This window comes from Periplaneta americana, chromosome 2 (assembly GCF_040183065.1).
Source record: "Periplaneta americana isolate PAMFEO1 chromosome 2, P.americana_PAMFEO1_priV1, whole genome shotgun sequence".
Taxonomy (NCBI): domain Eukaryota; kingdom Metazoa; phylum Arthropoda; class Insecta; order Blattodea; family Blattidae; genus Periplaneta; species Periplaneta americana.
The window spans coordinates 163,395,405-163,414,702 of NC_091118.1; the positions used below are offsets into that span (position 1 = coordinate 163,395,405).

The window sequence follows — 19,298 nt, forward strand, 5'->3', positions numbered from 1 at the left end:
TATAGATTATATACGAAATATTAGTACCGGAATTATAGATCATATACGAAATATTCGTCACGGAATTATAGATCATACACGAAATATTCGTCACGGAATTATAGATCATACACAACATATTCTTCACGGAATTATAGATCATACACGAAATATTCGTTACAGAATTATAGATCATACACGAAATATTTGTCACGCAATTATAGATCATATACTAAATATTCGTCACGGAATTATAGATAATATACGAAATATTCGTCATGGAATTATAGATAATATACGAAATATTCGTCACGGAATTATAGATCATATACGAAATATTCGTCACGAAATTATAGATCATACACGAAATATTCGTCACGAAATTATACATCATACACGAAATATTCGTCACGGAATTATAGATCATACACGAAATATTCGTCACGGAATTATAGATCATACACGAAATATTCGTCACGGAATTATAGATCATACACGAAATATTCGTCAAGCCTGAACATTGAGTGGGTCTGCCGCAGTCCTCGCAAGAGGAGGGTTCCAAGCTCTTACACTGTGCGAATGACACTCGGGTAAACTCCCCAAGTATCGACGGAAATATGCGAAAACTAAGGCTCCTATTTGGAAGGTTTAAATTTGGAAAAATTCCGAAACTTGTCTGGGAGGGGGATGTAGGTTCGTGACCCATTTCAGTTAGGGCTCATTCCGACATTTGCCTTAACGTCTTCGTAAAACCAGGAAAAACAAGATGCAGAATGACTTGTTTCAATTTAGGAGACTCTTAAGTGATTCTATTGAAATATATCCCGATAGACGCTGAGGACATTATTTGGAAAGAGTGATTGTTATGAAGTTGGAAGAACTTTTGAAATTCTTATTCTCTCTTTGGAGGCATTCATCCAACGTTTTAATAATTGCGTGACATTATTAAAGGAAGATAATTCTCATGTCAACACTGTAACAAATCTGACTTCAGAAGCTGATCAATGTCTCAAACAAACTTGGAATTTTTTAAAAATAAACTACTATCACATCCATGTCAAAAATTTGGAATGGTCTTAAGAAATATTCTTAAAACTGAAGAATACAATAAATGTGTGCATTAAAACACAAAGCACAAGGAGTTGACTTATTCCAAGAGTGAACGCCTGCAAATAAATGGGTAAAAACACGAGAAGGCTTTTCAGTATCGGAATGAAAAGAGGCTCTAAAAATGATTGGGCGAACTTAAATTTACGAGCAATGGCAAGTCGTTCACAAGACGGTTCCCAGTGTAGACACTGCACTGAGATTGAAACTCTCCCCCACTACTTGGGATCCTGCCAGCATGGTATGCTCCTTCGTAATGCTCGCTATGATACTGTACGGGAGTTTCTTGCAAAGAATATGTCGCAATACTTCGAAGTCTATCAAGAGGTATTCTGCACGGCTATGAATGGTAGTACACAACATGTCGATGTCATTGATTTTGACAAAGAGCATGAATCATGGGTGGGCAACTCGCGCTCTCAAAGTGTGAACACAACCTCAGTGCAGGTAGAACGGACTCTATATTAGCTGTAGTGCATGTATGCCGTTCTTGCAAGACACAAGTTTACTCGCTTCTGCAGTAAGTGGCGGCTAGTTTTAAGTGAAAGACAATATAATACCCTTCAGTGAAGAATCGAAAGAGAAAGATTCTTTTTATCAAGAAAGAGGTAAAGCTTGTATTATGTTCTATTACACTTTCTTACGCATGACATTTTATGTTACAAATAATAAACACAGTGAAGGTTTTAGTAAAGAAATACTGTCTAGATATGCTTTAGAATAGCTAAAGGTAAAAATGGATATCAACAAGGTGAAACTGATATCAAATATCGTTAGCACGTTGTGCGTGCGAGTTACAGAAGTGCATGACATATGATCGACTAGCTAAGAGCATTTATGGATAGATTTGAAATGTGGCAGTATCACGTAGAACATAGACAACTTCACTTTCTTTGACTATAAACTATCTTGAAGAGTGATAAGAAAATCTTCTTATCAAATGTAAGACCCTACTTCAAGACCTTCAGCAGAATTCACTGGTAAGTTTGGAGAAACAGTGACAATTGACAAGGAATCGATGTCATTGATTTTGACAAAGAGCATGAATCATGGGTGGGTATGGCTTACAGCCGATAGAATATTCTGAAAGTTTATAGCTTGAATTGATAAATCTACAGAGCAGCACGTCATTCAAATTCCAGCGAAATCAGGAATCGAATCGTTCGTAATGTTTCTTAATTCAGAATTTCCAAATATACTCTTTTCTTCCACATTATGTGCTTGAGTCAGAGTTTAACACAAGAAAGAAGTGTAATTGCTCTCAATATACAGAAATATCTTAGATGTAAGTTTATTTCTTCTGCCGTGACATGTATAAAATATTTCCTTGAATTTGTGATTATTTGCGAACACAGACTATTACCTTTCTGAGAACAGAGGGATAATCTTTAACGTATAAACACTTGTAAATTCTCGCATTCTATGTTTCAAAAAAATAAGACATATAATATGAAATATTAACAAATAGTGTAATAATAAATAAGTGTTGCAGCCATGTTTGTTGTATCTTGAAAATGTTGTATTCAGTTTGTGTCTCCAGTACTAAACTAATTTACAAGGCTAGGAAATAATATAATTTTGTTATGTGTGCTTAGGTAAAGTCTGTCTAAAATTACTATAATTATTATACCATGCGTCATTCTGAAATTCAAATCATGGAGTAGATATCACGACCACCTACATGAGCCGCCAGAGCGCACCGCGGCAGTGAACTACTTTGCAGCGAAACTACAAACAACTTGCAACTGCTGCGGATGGCTCCGTCTGTCTTTCTCTCTTTCAAGGTTTTTTTAGCACTTTGTGAGCACGAGTTGCCCATCCATGAGCATGATAATGCCATAATTATTAATCCATCGTATGAAATTTGTTTGTTAAGCTTCATAAACCATATAGGTATCTTTGCAATTGACCACACAATACTATGCTAATTGACTCTACCAGAACTTAGTATTTTGCAATTACTTAAATTTAAAAAGAAATAATCAAATTATGTTGAAACCTCTGCTGCCTTGTATGGTATTGAGTCATCAGAGGCTAGAAGAAGACAATCTTGATTAAAATAACTTTGTGCTTGGAGCTAATCACTTCACCATGCAATCCACTTGTGGAGAAATCAAGACATTATAAATCTTACAAGATTTGCTATGAAAAAAATCTGTCTTGGCACTGGTTTCCTCCTCCTACCTGGTATTTCACAATTGCTCCGTTACTTCAATGGAACCTTTCTTCGTATATAGTTAAAAAAAAGACTTGAAGTGAAGTATCCTCCTATGAAAAGCGGCACTGGAGATGAGCAGTTTCCTAACGGTCTGGCCATTTATCTAAGAGAAGAGGCCGTAGCTACCAGTTCCGTGGGCCTGAATCTGGGATGTTCTATTAAGTGGAGAAACTCGTAACCTTATCGGGAAACGAACCATGGCTGCCCTTTCAACTTTTTTTATATATACTTATCGATTTCACTCGGCCGTTTAGCTGCAACTTCGTCGTTGTAAGAGGAATCGGGTGTCTATCCCGAACGTCCTGACGCGGGTTTAAGTTTTTCTTTTTGAGTAAACCAAACCCTTAATTAAACTAGTATATATTGCCAGTTCTAATGCATAACAACAATTTATTCTTTGTTCCGCATCATTGATCCCTCTTTTCTTGTTTAACTTAGACTGCTCTGTTACTTCATAGCCAACAGCTAAATTCTAGAGCGCGAGCTTATTCTGCGGATCCGGGCTCGATTCCAGGTATTTGTAAGCCTATTGTGTAATGGTTAGCAATGCTGGTTTCTAGCTAGGACGTTTCGGGTTCGATTCCCGACTCTGCTACGGGATTTTTTCGTGGTTAGAAATTGTTCCTTGGTATGTAAAGTCAGGGCGTTTATGTTGTTCTTAGGTTTGAGTCAGATTTAGATAGATGTAAGCGTTAGGAGGGGAATGGCGCAACTTGCCAAAAATGCGCTGTGATATCTTAAGAGATCACCAGCCACCCGATGAACTTACATCATCCCGGTTTTGACTGGAATGATGCTTGTAAAAGATGAGAGGGTGGGTTGTAGCCCAGAATTGCAAATCGTTCTCTAATTAAATCCGCAAAGATGCAGGACAAAATCGCAATACAAGCCAACTTGAGAAATAGACAAAAATCGCAAAAATGTTACACTGTGGCAACGTTGCTCTAAATATCGTGGGAAAGGAACTTAAAGCACGCCATTAAAGTTCTCTCGTTATGAGATTGCACCTTCTCCGTACTGATCGAAATTGGGTGTAGGATAACTTCATTATTTTTTCCCCGTCGACGTGACATATCATCTATTTTCACTTCAGTTCCTTCTTGGAATTCAAGTAAAGAATCACAGTGCATATCAAATGAAGGATTATTGTGATTATTACATATTATTTTTGACCAATAAAACGGTACAGAAAGACGTGTTCCAACCAATCATGGCTGCTTATCCCACAATATTTATCACCTGTCTAGCATTTATTTTTACACCTCTCTAGCATTGTATGTTTTATCACCTCCCTAGCATTTGTTTCTTTGTTTGCAACATTGTACTTCCAATAATTGTACCTTTTAAAATGGTTCATGTTTATTTAATTAAAACTTTTCTATCATTTATCTCGTTCATATTATTTAGTTTATGTTATAGCTTCTGCTGTACGAGATTGTGGATAGTCACGTATCAGAGATTATTTAATATATAGCCTATTCAAGTTGAATGCAATTGTTTTAATAAAAATGAAACTCAATCAACAAACTCTTCTTGACTAGTAATCATCCATAGAATTGTAAAAAAAAATTGGTAAATCATGTTTTATTTATCGGCGAACGCAACTACCGAGGTTATATCAACGTCGCCGGTGTGCTGAAATTTTGCCCCGCAGGATTTCTTTTATATGCCAGTAAATCTACTGACATAAGCCTGTCGCATTTAAGCACACTTAAATGCCATCGACCTGGGCCGGGATCGAACTCGCAACCTCGAGCACAGAAAGTCAGCACTGTACCGACTGCGCCACCCTGTCCGACTCGTCCATAGAGTTCAATGAAGATTGTATAGTTGGCACAACTGGTAACAAGAGAACAGCCGATAACACATTACTGCCATCTAGCGGAATATTGTATTGATGAGATGATACAATAGCAATTTTCAAGACAATTTAGTATATTAATAAGTCATTTTTTTATTTTATTAGGTTATTTTACGACGCTTTATCAACAGCTTAGGTTATTTAGCGTCTGAATGAGATGAAGGTGATAATGCCGGTGACATGAGTCCGGGGTCCAACACCGAAAGTTACCCAGCATTTGCTCGTATTGAGTTGAGGGAAAACCCCGGAAAAAACCTCAACCAGGTAACTTGCCCCGACCGAGAATCGAACCCGGGCCACTTGATTTCGCGGCTAGACGCTCTAACCGTTACTCCACAGGTGTGGACTTAATAAGTCAATATTTTATTGTATTATAATACATTATTTCTTCTAAACTTTATATAGTTTCTTCTAATCGTGTGATAGTCACTTAAGTCCACTCGAGTTTTGATTTTGTCTAGATAAACCAAAACCTCTAGTGAGATTACTGTAGATAAAACAAACATTTCAAATATCGATGGAAACTTTCAGTTCCATTTTTTGTTTCTGGTAAGGTTTCAAGTAAGAGGTTATGTCCAAAAACGAGGAGAAACAGATTCAGTGTCGATATAATAATGTAGAATAACCTATAGTGAGAAAATTATTGATTTTTGGATATTGTGACTGAACATTAATTATGTCACGAAAATTATCAGACACTTGATGATGAGGTAGGAAGGGCCAACCAAAGAATAACTTCAACCATGAACTGACCTCGGATTCATTGTTTTCTTCTAAGCATCAATTTTACAGTACCAGGAGTGTCCGAAACGAAATCTACATGCTCTGACTTCCACACAAGGAACTACACGTTCTACTTCCTAATGCGCTGTACGTAATTTCTAAATCTATGAGTATCAATTCTGGCTGAAATTCTCCTAGACATTTCGTTAATATCTGTCCATATATTTTCGTAACAGTCCGCGGTTTGTGTAGGTAAAAAACGGAAGACGAGTTACAAAATATGTTGGTCATCCTTAATGACATAAATTATATTCCTGCTCAAAAAACCTTGGGCAAACCTAAAACGTGCCAGCACATAAAACAATATCACTGTTTTTGCATAGGAGTTTTAGATTTCTGTCATACGAAAAAAAAATATAACCTTTACTTCATTAGTGTGATAACATTTTTCACCTGCATCAACTGAGGTAGATCCATAGCTTTATACAGCGTTGCCACTTTTTCTTTGTAAGCGTTTTGCTATTTTTGCCAACTGTTTTGGTTTTGAGGATTTTTATCCTTTTTTGGTTTCGTTGATATGGGTTTTACTGAGAGAATGAGGGTTTTCCACGGGCTTTCTCAGTTTCATAAATTTAATTTCACCAACAAGATACTTCACCTTAACTTTCCCCTCATTTCATAATATTTCATCAACAACAACAAGAAGATCTGAGACAACTATTTATGATATTTTTTCACTCCATTTTGAACGATTGCACAGTGACGTTTTCGTATGTTATTTTAGATATCATGAACCAATTGTTTCATTTTTAAATTCTGAAGAGTACCGAGTACAAAATTGTTAACTCTAACCCTAATTTATCACTTCTCAGTGCACGAAAATTTAAAAAGATGTGAGTTATAACTTATACATAATATTATACTACAGTTTAAGAAGCTTGCTCGACTGAAGACGAAGGTAGAGCCAACTTTTGAAAGGTAAATTGCTTTCTATATTCACCATTAGTATTGGAAAATGTTCAAGGCTTCGCCTCTTTTGAACGAAATGCTTTTCATAACATTAGTAATTCACATTGCCTCTTTATATTCAGTAATATTGTACAGATAGTAAACATCTTTCACTTAACAATCATTACTAGATGTGAGACAATTAAAACCCGGAACTTGAGAGGGAGCGCTCTGCTTCCGCCAACGCAGATTGCCTTTAAGGTCCAATATTACACCGCCTGTTTACCAAGCTATTAGGCTATAGCCTACATCCATCAAACGACCTCTGTCCGTCACCTCTGTTAAAGGTGACGGTGTATTAAGTTTGACACAAAGCTGACCTAGTGAAGTTGTTACGCTTGTTCGTCCATATTCATAGATGGACTGCAGAACACCATGTAATACCCTCCAGATCAAGACATGTAAATCAGAGTAATCATGTCGTGTCGAATGTCGTGAGCAGAATAATTTCCGGATCTCCACTGCCACGGTATAAGGGTAAAGAAAGAATGTTTACAGTGCTCTGAAGTTGCCTGGGCTCTTTACCTAGTCGAATTTCTTGCCTAGTGTTTCCCCAACTGTCAGACCAATGCTAGTTAATTCCCTGTGGATCTTTGAATTCATCTCGCCAAATATCATTTCACTATCACTAGAGACCAGAATTCCATGCAAATGCATGTTTTTTATAGGAACATAGGTCATAGCTCAAACTTAGTACTTATTCATTTCATTATTTCTTCAAGGAACGATCACTAATATAAATTGAGGGAAAGAAGACAGAGGACGGACAATGGAAAGTTTTCTTTTCTCAATCGTACTATCAGGGACTGGAATTTTTACCTGCAGACTTACTAAAGTCTTTACCAATAACCAAAAATGTATTTAAAAATAGCCTTAAAGACTTTACTAATAGACGACGGTAGTATATTATACACACTATTTAAAGGGTGTAATTGATATCTTGTTATTTGAAGTGTTCTATCAGTGAGGAAGTGTGTAGTGTCAGTGAAGTCTATTGTGTAAGTGAAGTGTGTTGGTGTCAGTGAAGTGGCTGTGCAAAGTATTTGAACAGTGAAATGGTTAGAAGTGTTAGTGAAATCAGGTAGAATCAGTGCAGTGAGTGAGTTGACAGCGAAATAAGTGTAGTGCCGAAAGGTACTTGTGCAGGTATGAACCTGTCGCACTCGTGGATCTTAGTTCGAACTTAGGGTTAAGATACAAATTATATTTACTTTAAATGTTATTTTAAGTGACCCTGATTCATTTAATTTAGGATGCTCATTATTATTATTATTATTATTATTATTATTATATTATTATTTTATTATTATTATTATTATTAAGTTTTTATTAGTTGTGTTTATTATTAATTGTCATTATTGAGTGCAATTAGTTACCACTGCCACCGGGTATATACACATTTGCAGTGTGAATAATTACATACATACATGCAATGAACTTTTTTTTTTAAGTAAAGTAAGGTTTTATATATTACTTTTCGGTTCCAAATATGTGTACTTTTTCCGTGCATATTTGCATGTTTTGGCCTTTTTTGGGGATAAAAACATGTATAATGCATATTTAAGCATGTAATATACATTTTATTCAGTTTAAATGCATGTTTTAATGGTTTTGAGTGGACATCTCAGTTTCTCGATTTTTATGTCCCTTACTTTACCTTAAGGAATCAGGATTGAAGAAGGAAAAGAAAAAAACTAAATAACAGAAAAATGTGCATTCAAGTTTGCACCCATAACTTCTTGTGATGTAGAGAGGTCATTCTCTGCCTATAAAAACATACTGACTGACAAACGCAGGAACATCACAAAAACCAATTTAGAAATGATGTTAGTTATTAACTGTGCAAGAGAAAAAGTGAAGTGAAGTAAGAAATTTGGAACAAAAATGAAAGTGGATATTTTAATATATGTTTCGCTTGATCGTACATGAATGCATGCATTATCTTGGGATTTTATAGTGCATGAAATTCTCGTCTCTAACTATCACAAACTCAATGTACGCTAGCTAGCTGCGTAGTTGATACGAATAGTTAAATAATCGAATTTAAAAAAGCAACATGAGAAGAGTTTATTACATAAAATTCAGGACTAATAGTACTTGTCATGATCCGCTATAATTTTCATTTAAAGTAATCTCAAAATGAAACGTATGACTTCATGAATTATTTCAGTCTTTCGTCGTGCCAGATTTTTTATTCTTTGCAGTACATCATAAATCAGGGATGTCAACGAGAGCGGAGGCGTGCCTTACCGCACGTATGCGCTGTTCAAAGCACTTAAGGCACGCAGGTACAAGTCACTGGTGAAGATAAGGGTTGTACGTTAAATACTGAGGTAAAAGCCGTGCATTTAAGTTTCAGGCTGATTGGACACTTGGCTTCTTATATAATGAAAACGGAGGTGATGCTCTTCGTTTGGTATGTGGAAATTATTTAGTTACAAAGAGAAGCAGTGTGAAACGCCTAATATTAGGCCTAGGCCTATTAGTCCACCTACAAAATGATATATACAAATTTGGTTCTTTTATTGCCATTAAATAATAGTAAATGTATGTGAGAAGTATTGTAGAGCTTCTTCTTCATAGCATTATATTATTTTATGTTTACAGAATGAAGTACAAACAAAAGGGTGTGTTCCTAACGCCGTAGACTCGTTACGTGTTCGTGAAAAGTTGTCTATAAATTGCCCCGATTTTTGTGCATAATTTCTCAGTTTGACAATATTTCTTACCATTATCCTTTGGTTAGACCAAGAAAAAGTTATGTCCAGATTTTTTGAATTGCGTGAATATTTATTAGAATTCGTAACAGAAAAATATTTGACGCTACGTGGATCAAGGAACTTAACTTTCTGAAGGATATACTGGACCATCTGAACGTTTTGAATTTGAGATCGCAAGGAAAGAATTAATTAATTTGTGACTTGATAGATATTGTTAAAAGCTTTCAGATGAAGATGTAGTTGTGGATGTCACAGAGCTCACAACACAATTTTCATTTCTACTCCTTCAGTCATTAAACTCCGTGATCAACAGTATGAAATACTGCAATGTTTTAAAAAATGTCTGGGAAGAGTTCCATAGGCGATTTAAAGATATTGACCTGCTCCAGCCCAAGTTGGATTTGTTTCGTGAACCTTGATCATCAGATCCAGAAAATATACCATCGCAGTTGCAATTGAATATCTGAATTGACGAACATCTCAAGTCAAAAATTTACCTAATTCGACTTTTTATCTGACAAGTTGTGTTTTGCATAGGCTACCATTATGATGTAAAAAAGAATATTCCAAGTCCGACTCTATAGGCCTAAGCCTGCGTTTTTGAATCATACAGATATTTATTTCAATCTACTCATATTACTAGCTATATAGTTTCTTTGCTGTCCTGGAAGATGTAGTTCAATGGACTTAGAATGATTGCCAATTCAGGCCTTCCATTACAAATTATTTTGCTGGAGGAAAAAACATTTCACCGGACATAAGAAGGCTGGTGTCGGCAAAAACAGAAAAAGCACTCCCGAATTAGGCAAGAAGTCTGGAATTTAAATTTATTTCTACAAGTGTGATGTTCATAGAAGACGTACATGATTATGTAACAGTTACACAACAATAATTAAGCTAATCATTTAGGGCTCATTATGTAAAACTTGCTTAAATATGTTAATTATTTGTTGTAGGCCTATTATTTGATTTTACTATATGCAGAATGTCCTATGGTTTCTTTTTCTTTCATATAAGTTTAAAACAGAGAAATAGTGTTTATGTACTGATTACATTATTAGATAATTATATAAAACTTAATTATATACTAGCTATTGTCTGAAACTGTAGGAGAAGCTGTGTTTATTATTATTTATTGTGGCCTACTATTTTATAATTCATTGCATTTATTAGAGAGGTACACATGCAAACCATGCTTTGATTTCTTGTTTTCTTGTATGGTGTAACACATTATCTATTGTTTAAGAGCAGTTTAATTCATCTTGCAGTAATAGGCCAAGAGAGTTCATTTTACTCACCCCTCCTTGTTCACCGCTAGAGCCTGCAGAATAGATTCGTTGCAACCAATAGCGCTTGATACACGCAGAGTCGCTCAGGTACTCTTGACCTTGACATCCCTGCCAAATGAAAAAACAGGAACTCAACAAGAGTAATAACGGCTTACTAGTATACTCACTGATCCTAAACACGCGATAATGACCACAGATGTTAAAGTGAGTATAAATAAACTTAACAAAAGAAAAAAAAAAACCTCCATTTTTCGGAACTATGCCTCGTCTTCGTCATAGGTGAACACAAGAAACGGCTATTTCCTATTTCTTTGCAGTCACTAATGATGGGGTTTATGCGAATTACCAAATGATTATTTCTGCACCTATGACACGTTACAATAATAATCTAACAGCCTCTCATCACATATAGATGGCCCAGTTCAAATGTGAAGCAACGCAAAATTTAAAATAAAAAAAGTCCAGATTGCTGACGTGACGTGTTGGGTGGTTCTCAGCTGCACTGACAAGAGATCACTGACTGGCGTTTTACTCAAGGACACGCGCCAAAAACGCTGGCATTGGCTGTAACCAGTGAGGCGTTCGTAAAGAAAACAAATCTCCTGGAAGTATTAACTAACCTAAAAGCATGGTACTTTTTCCACGTCTAAAAAATAACTTAGACGATTGGAAAATTTGTTACATAATGTAGTTCAGTAAACTATCCCCGATTACGTCTAAAAATATTTGCATGTACAGACTACCCCTCCCACCCTATAAATTAACCCCCTACCGCATGGGATAGTCTTGCACACACCGGTTTAATATTCAAATAATGTAAGTAGTTCTTTCTTTCTCAACTGACGTCACATATGGTCAAATCCAATTCTTGACCGTGTGCCATATCTGTCCCAGTATGCAGTTTGAAATATTATATGCTTATATTATAAATTATATGAATATAAAACCGGTATGTGCCATATCTGTCCCAGAATGCGGTAAGGGTTTAATCCATCAATCTAGAACTGAACCGAGCAATGTTTTCTTTTGGTTGCAGTAGCTCTGACAGCGGATCCAAGTCGACGGAGCTGAGCGGGACGGTGATTGTGCTGGCGGTGATCGAGTTGACGCTGACCGCCATCACCATCACCGCGGTGATCGTCATCCTGCGCATCGACTGCCGCTACGACCCCGACTGACCCGGCCCCAGCGTCGCCAACTTCGACTACCAAGGCTCGGGCACGGGCACAGGAGTCAGCCTCGTGCCTCTGCCATCCACGTCCTCCGAGAGAACGAGCAGCAAGGTCACGGGTGCCAACCACGACAGCTACACGACAAACAGAGCGTCGAAAGAAGAACAGGCTCGTAATCCGGACGAGAAGGAAGCCGTCTGTAGAAACGTCTCGGAGGAATTTAGCGGCTATAAAATATTAACTGCAGACAATCAAACCTCGGAGGACGAGGGCATTAAATCAAAGGAACTTAACTTTATAGCTTCGCGTATTGAAGACAATATCTGTACAAGGAATGGAGGGGTTTTAATACCCCAAATATCGATATCTACCGATGAAGAAGTCATAAACATAACGGAATCAGAAGACAGTGTATGAAGATCTTAAAATTAAACCTCTAAAACAACAAAATAAGTAACTCCTGACTGCAATAAAGAGAAACAAAACTTCCTGAAACGAGGCCAACAGCTCCAGAAATAAAACAACAATTCTACAGCTGCGCATTGACTTCAGCAAAGAGGAAGTTCATAATTTATGTGCAGAATAAATAGATCCTATTTAAAAGAAGCTAAAATAAGGCTGTGGATGTTTTTAAAAAGTGTAGGAGGCAATAGCGGTTTATTCAAAGAAAGCGGTTAAATCGGACTTCTGCATTCCTGAAAAAAAATTAGAACACATAACATTTCAAAGGCAGGATCATCAAAAACTAACTTTACTTCTTTTCTGGTTAACGACGGAGGTGAATCAGACCTTTGAAACGATGTGTTTTCTAACACAGGGTCCGGCAGAAGAACGGTCGATTTTAAGAAGCGTATATTTCTCACAGCACAATTGAATGGCGATAAACAGCACGCACATTCTGTTTCCAATACAATGAATGTCGTTTAGTCATCATGGAAAGGTGGAGCGGTGCATATAGTGCTTTTGTAAATTTTAAAAACTTTTTCACGAACGATAGTTTTGGGGCTAATAGACGTGAATTTCGTCATGGGACCATGATCACGTTCCATATGCTGATGTGAGTTACATTTTCGTCTATACAAAATTCAGGTGGTATGTTAATCAAAATATCGCGATATTCTCAACCAAAGGACGTTTTGCGAGGAGATTTTAAATCGTATGCATTAAGATGAAGACTTCATTGACACTTTGTGGATGTCTGACGAAGAATATTTTCATCTCAGTGTGGTAGTCACTTAAAGGTAATATAAACAAACGTCCCATTTGAACGGAACAGTCCCGTTTTTAGACATTCCATCTTGTGTCCCGACAGTTCTTTTTGAGACGCTTTCAGTCCCGTTTTTTTGTTGGAAAATACAAAATAAAATGTTACTGAACAATGATTCAAAATATGGTTATGTTGAAATATGTGTATATAATTACAAACAAGGAGCTCCGTTCCAAACCGAATTAAGTCCACTGATGTAATTTTTTCAAGAGAGAAGAAAAACTGTTTATGTGCCAACTGTGGGAGGTAAATTAAAATACTAACTACTGCAAGAACTTAATTTATCAGAATCAGTTATATTTGAAATCACTTTTACATCAGATTGTCCTGAAATTCAGAAAATATCATTGACATAATACGGTTTGACGTGAACATAAAAAGGAAAAAAAAGTCTTCCTCAATATTTGTAAAAAATCAACCAAAGTAATTGTATAAGTAATAAGTAACACTCTTAATTTACTCCTATATAATATTGAATCACAAAAATATAATGTTCATTAGTGCTAACAAACTTGATCAGCTTTCTTTTTTTGTTGAGAAAACTCTTTCCCTGGCCTGCATATATCATGTTCGGGAATTGGACAACTGTGGAACCGACCTTTCCTATGCTAGCATGGTGGTTCGAACAGTACTAAATCAGAATTCTTATCAATGTTTCTGCAGATTGAAATAAGAATACCCTATTGTACATTATGTAATTATTATAGAAAACAGTTAGGCAAATTATTAAAAACTATAGTAAAAATATAATACCGAAGTTCACTTTGTTCCTGTTGTGGTTTTCTTCTTCACTCTTTTCCTGCTTCATCTGTTATTGTGACCTATAGGCATGTCTCCCTCCATTTTCACGGATGTCACATGCACAACTGGACTGCAGCGGCACTGAACTGATACAAAGGTCGACAATAAGTCAATACTGTAAATTGGCGCTAGTTTTTCTCACTTTAGGAAATTTGACACGCAACTTTACAATGAAAAATATTAATTGGTTTTGGACAGAATACCGTTTGACGCGGACAAAGACATGGACATAATATAGTTTGCCACGAACACCCAGTTTCATGCATTGTTTTGGAGGGGATTTAATACAGATAGACCCAAACAGACTTCAGAGCATGTTAGAACTATACGAAATCATATAAAACTCAATTTTGTCCGTGGGTGGACTTAATACGATTTGGAACGGACCTCCTTATTAACGTTTCTGGCGATTAGAAAGCCAAGTTCAATATTTTTTATGTAAAGCAATTTGTTGGTGCAAATAAAGTCACTCAATGGAATAAAGAGGAGAAAGACGTCCATGTGAGTGGAGTAGAAATGTTCCAGCATTTTCGTTTTCAACAATTGTGATTCATAAACAATGCTAAAATTATAGAATATGGGTAAACTCGGACTAGAATAAATGTTCCTGTAGAAAGAGTTCTTGTCAAAATGAACGACCTACGGACATAGGAGGAGGAAACAAAAGTGAAGACTGGCACACTGAAGACCCCTATTAATTACTAAAATTAACTGCAAGTACAATTTCCTTCACTTTTTCAATTTCTTGAAAGAGAACAAGAAGCTTTGTTTGGAAATTCATTTACACGAATAGAACTTAGACATTTCTGCGAAGCTATAGTATTAGTAAGTGTCCCATTTTGAGTTTTAGAAATTCTGGCCACATTATTAAAGGACATCCTTTTCAAGAAATAAATGGCAGATTGTGTGCTTTATGATTCCCGTATGTCATTTTGAAAAAAAGAAATAAATTCTTGAGTCAATAACTAACTATGTAATGCAATCGTTCCTTCCTCTGCCGGACCCTGTATTTCATCAACGATACACGTTCAATCTGAATATCTTCCCCTCAAAGTTGTTGCGATTCCTTAAAGAGTCTAATGTAAAATATTGTACAGAAGAACATTAAAGGATCTCTATATATTGCATAATATGTTGAGGAAGAGTTGTGCTTCGTATGTGATCTTAAAACTTCTGTGACGGAATGAAGATTCTCGCAAATCTTATACTTCACTTGGCGAGATTTCAATATCGAGAAAGACGATTAATTAATGATATCTCGTGTATATATTTTTGTTACAGACAACCATAATCAAATATAAATACTATTGTGACTCTATTGTTGCTTCAAGCCCTCGATTTTTTATCGGTTAGCGCAGAGGTTACCAAAATGGATTGCACCGCCCCCTGGAGATTGTGGTATTACCACAGTCTAGTATATACAGTGACGAAGCTTGAGCTGTGAGGGTGCTAGGAACAATAGATTGTGCAGGTACTATTTCGCATTGTCTGTAATGAGGCGATAGTAGCGATCCTAGTGGTTAGCAATTATCTATGGATGCATATTTACTACGTATTGAGCTTCGTGACTGTATATACTAGACTGTGGTATTACACATAGAGCGCTACGAGGCAAGGGGAATATAGAAGCAGCAGGAGGTCAGCTTGTTTTCTTAGTAGGCTACATTACTCAATGAGAACGATGTCTAGTTTCTTGAGAAAAATGTAATATTAATTTTTCTGTTTTTCTTTGAATTTCTTTTAGATCTTCAGGGACTTTACTTCGTTGCATAATGTCCGACAGTAGATGTAAAAATTGCCGACAGAGGAGAGCAGTACAATCGCTATTCAACCAATCGCAGAGGTCTCATTCCACGCTTGTCTTGAAGTTGAACGGTCTGAAGCGTTCTACCCCTGCCAAACTTCATGTTAAGGGTGGAATGAGACCTCTGCCATTGGTTGAATAGCAATTATACTTCTCTCCTCCGCTGTTGGGAATGTTTACGTCTCCTGTCAGACAATATGAAACGAAGTATAGTCAGATAAAAAGCCTATTTTTGTTCCGGATGTTATATTACAGAGAAATAGCAAGGCCAGCTATTTTCTCATAGTCTTGCTGGTGATGAGGTGATGATGATTAATTGGTGAAAAGATGGCAGTGGAAGCGTAAATAAAAGACAAATCTGCCTCAAAAGCATCTCTTTCTAGCCACCCAAAATTCTATGCGTACTTGCCGGGATTAAACATCAAAAAGTTTCAAATGGCATTGAAGTAATTGAATAGATATTAGTTACTATTTGTGGTTTGTTTACGATTTAAATATTCAATAAATACAAAATTAGTAAAAGATAAACTGAATTGTATTAATGGACACAAACGGATTTTCCAAGCTAATCAAAAGCTGCTGAGAAAGGGTCTGGGAAGAATTCTATTCGCTCAATACCGTAAATAAGGATAAATACACTGCTGGTATTCCAACATTCCAAGAAATTGTAAAGGCATTGTAGCTTAAATCATAATTACATCATTTTGAGATTATATTCAAAAGAAGCCACCGGCGTGGCTCAGTCGGTTAAGGCGCTTGCCTGCCGGTCTGAAGTTGCGCTCGGGAGCGGGTTTGATCCCCGCTTGGGCTGATTACCTGGTTGGGTTTTTTTCCGAGGTTTTCCCCATGAATTCCAGGTAATCTATGGCGAATCCTCGGCCTCATCTCGCCAAATACCATCTCCCTATCACCAATCTCACCGACGCTAAATAACCTCATAGTTGAGACAGGATCGTTAAATAACCAATAAAAAAAAACTATTCAAATGAAACCTAAGTGGTTCGATGTAGCTCATACGATTCTCAAATTCGATAAAACGTGGAAAAATAGACACAGTGCTAAAACAAGAGAACAATTTTAACATTTTTGATTGTGACTTTATAGATATAAAACGCGTATTATACAGCATGATCCTAAGTCTTTTAGATTATTGTTCATAGTGGTAAACTAAATTACGATTAAGTTTATATTCTAAAGAAAATGTGAATAGGACTTATAATTCTGTGGACTCGGGTTCGATCCCCGATTTGTGTTGGACAATCTCATGATCCAGATAACACGGGTTTCCTACTGGAGAGCCCCGGTTTCCCTGTGGCATCCCAACAGAACTTCATCATCATCTCATTACGGGTGTAGCGTAGACCAGTCTCCTATGGCGCACCTTGGGCAACGACTCTGTCGGTAAATTTGTCTACACGAGTGGTTTCATATGGGTGAATGACGAACAGTCAAGTACTCAATGCCTATACAAATATACTCAGTTTCTACTTGAGTACTCGTCCTCAAATTTTTATCTTGTTTAATTTTATCGTTAATATATTTTAGTGCGTATTTCAAATGCTATTTTGAAGGATCATTTATGAGGGAAGTTAGATGAAATAGATTTAAATTTATAGAACCAAGAGGGTTGCAATCCATAAAAGTTTGGAAACCTCTTCGATGACAATGTTAATGTAGACTACAATATTAGTCGTCTAAACCTGTGAAATACACAACTATATAATGACAAAAATGTGATTTACGTATATCTGAACATAAAGTCAAACATGCTGACAATATTTTTATATCTGTTTCTTGCATACTTGTATCGAGTCGAGGGCTTCAGTGTCATTTCTTATGCTGGTAAAAGACGGTGCCTCAAAGTTTCACGAGATATACATGTGTGTACATATACAACACTAGAACTGAATTGATTTTACAAACTAACTGTATCTTTATGGATAAATAAAGTATAACTATTTATTGAGTGAAGACTTCTGATTGATGATACTTCATTGAACTGGTAGCACAGTCTAGTATATACAGTCACGAAGCTTGAGTTGTGAGGGTACTAGGAACATTAGACTCTTACTTACTTACTGGCTTTTAAGGAACCCCGAGGTTCATTGCCGCCCTCACATAAGCCCGCCATCGGTCCCTATCCTGAGCAAGATTAATCCAGTCTCTATCATCATATCCCACCTCCCTCAAATCCATTTTGATATTTTCTTCCCATATACGTCTCGGCCTCCCCAAAGGTCTCTTTCCCTCTGGTCTCCCAACTAACACTCTATATGCATTTCTGGATTCGCCCATACGTGCTACATGCCCTGCCCATCTCAAACGTCTGGATTTAATGTTCCTAATTATGTCAGGTGAAGGATAAAATGCGTGCAGTTCTGCGTTGTGTAACTTTCTCCATTCTCCTGTAACTTCATCCCTTTTAGCCCCAGATATTTTCCTCAGAACCTTATTCCTAAAAACCCTCAATCTCTGTTCCTCTCTCAAAGTGAGAGTCCAAGTTTCACAGCCATACAGAACAACCAGTAATATAACTGTTTTATAAATTCTAACTTTCAGATTTTTTGACAGCAGACTAGATGACAAAAGCTTCTCAACCGAATAATAACAGGCATTTCCCATATTTATTCTGCCGGTACTATTTCGCATTGTCTGTGAGGAGGCGTTAGTAGCGATCCTAGTGGTCAGCAACTATCTACGGATGCATATTCCCTATGTATTGAGCTTCGTGACTGTATATACTAGACTGTGCTGGTAGTCTGTGCTGTGGTGCACTGGTTTGTTATTTGGAACATGAAGGCTTCTTATCTGTTGCTCACTATACTTCCAACATTCTCATGATTTTTCCTTACCTTTTAAAGCAAATTATTTGAAATAAGGTACCATCCCTTTGTATATGTAACTTCCTAATTTTTTGAAACAAAGATAAGTTGTTAAGTATTTCGTCCCATTGCAGCTGCTAACAGTAATTTTATCCCATGTTTATAGAAACGTTACCGTCTATATAATACTGTATAGTACTATTTTGATTAGGCTAATTAAAATATCTATCCGTGTTTTAGATTAATTTAAAGTGTTGTCAATACTATCGCGGATGTATCAGCTGCACGAAATCAGATAACAGGCCAACATTGTAGTTCAATTCAAGCTTATCAGCCTTCTCCGCTCAAAGCTCTGGATGCCTATGCACCCAGTATAGACTATAGAACACGATTGCTCTGAGGGATGACGTCACAGAGCACTGATCCGGCCGATTACCGGATTAAGCCATCTGTAGAGATTGTTCAGCACTGATCTCTGCATAGATACTGACTCAGACTGTAGTGCATTTGGTGGAAACTTGTTAGGT

The 19,298-nt window shown here is 36.7% G+C and overlaps 1 protein-coding gene across 3 annotated transcripts in view; it reads left to right on the top strand.

The window, feature by feature from the left end:
- The window catches only part of LOC138694744 (uncharacterized), a 235,332-nt gene extending 217,417 nt beyond the window's left edge, over window positions 1-17,915 (top strand). For 2 of the 3 annotated variants that reach the window (XM_069818757.1, XM_069818758.1), the window contains one exon: window positions 11,942-17,915. In XM_069818757.1, the coding sequence (XP_069674858.1) occupies window positions 11,942-12,083 (142 nt within the window). In that variant the 3' untranslated portion in view covers window positions 12,084-17,915. The remainder of the gene's footprint in view (window positions 1-11,941) is intronic. The other variant, XM_069818759.1, reaches the window with a different exon arrangement.
- The last annotated feature ends 1,383 nt before the right edge of the window (window positions 17,916-19,298 follow it).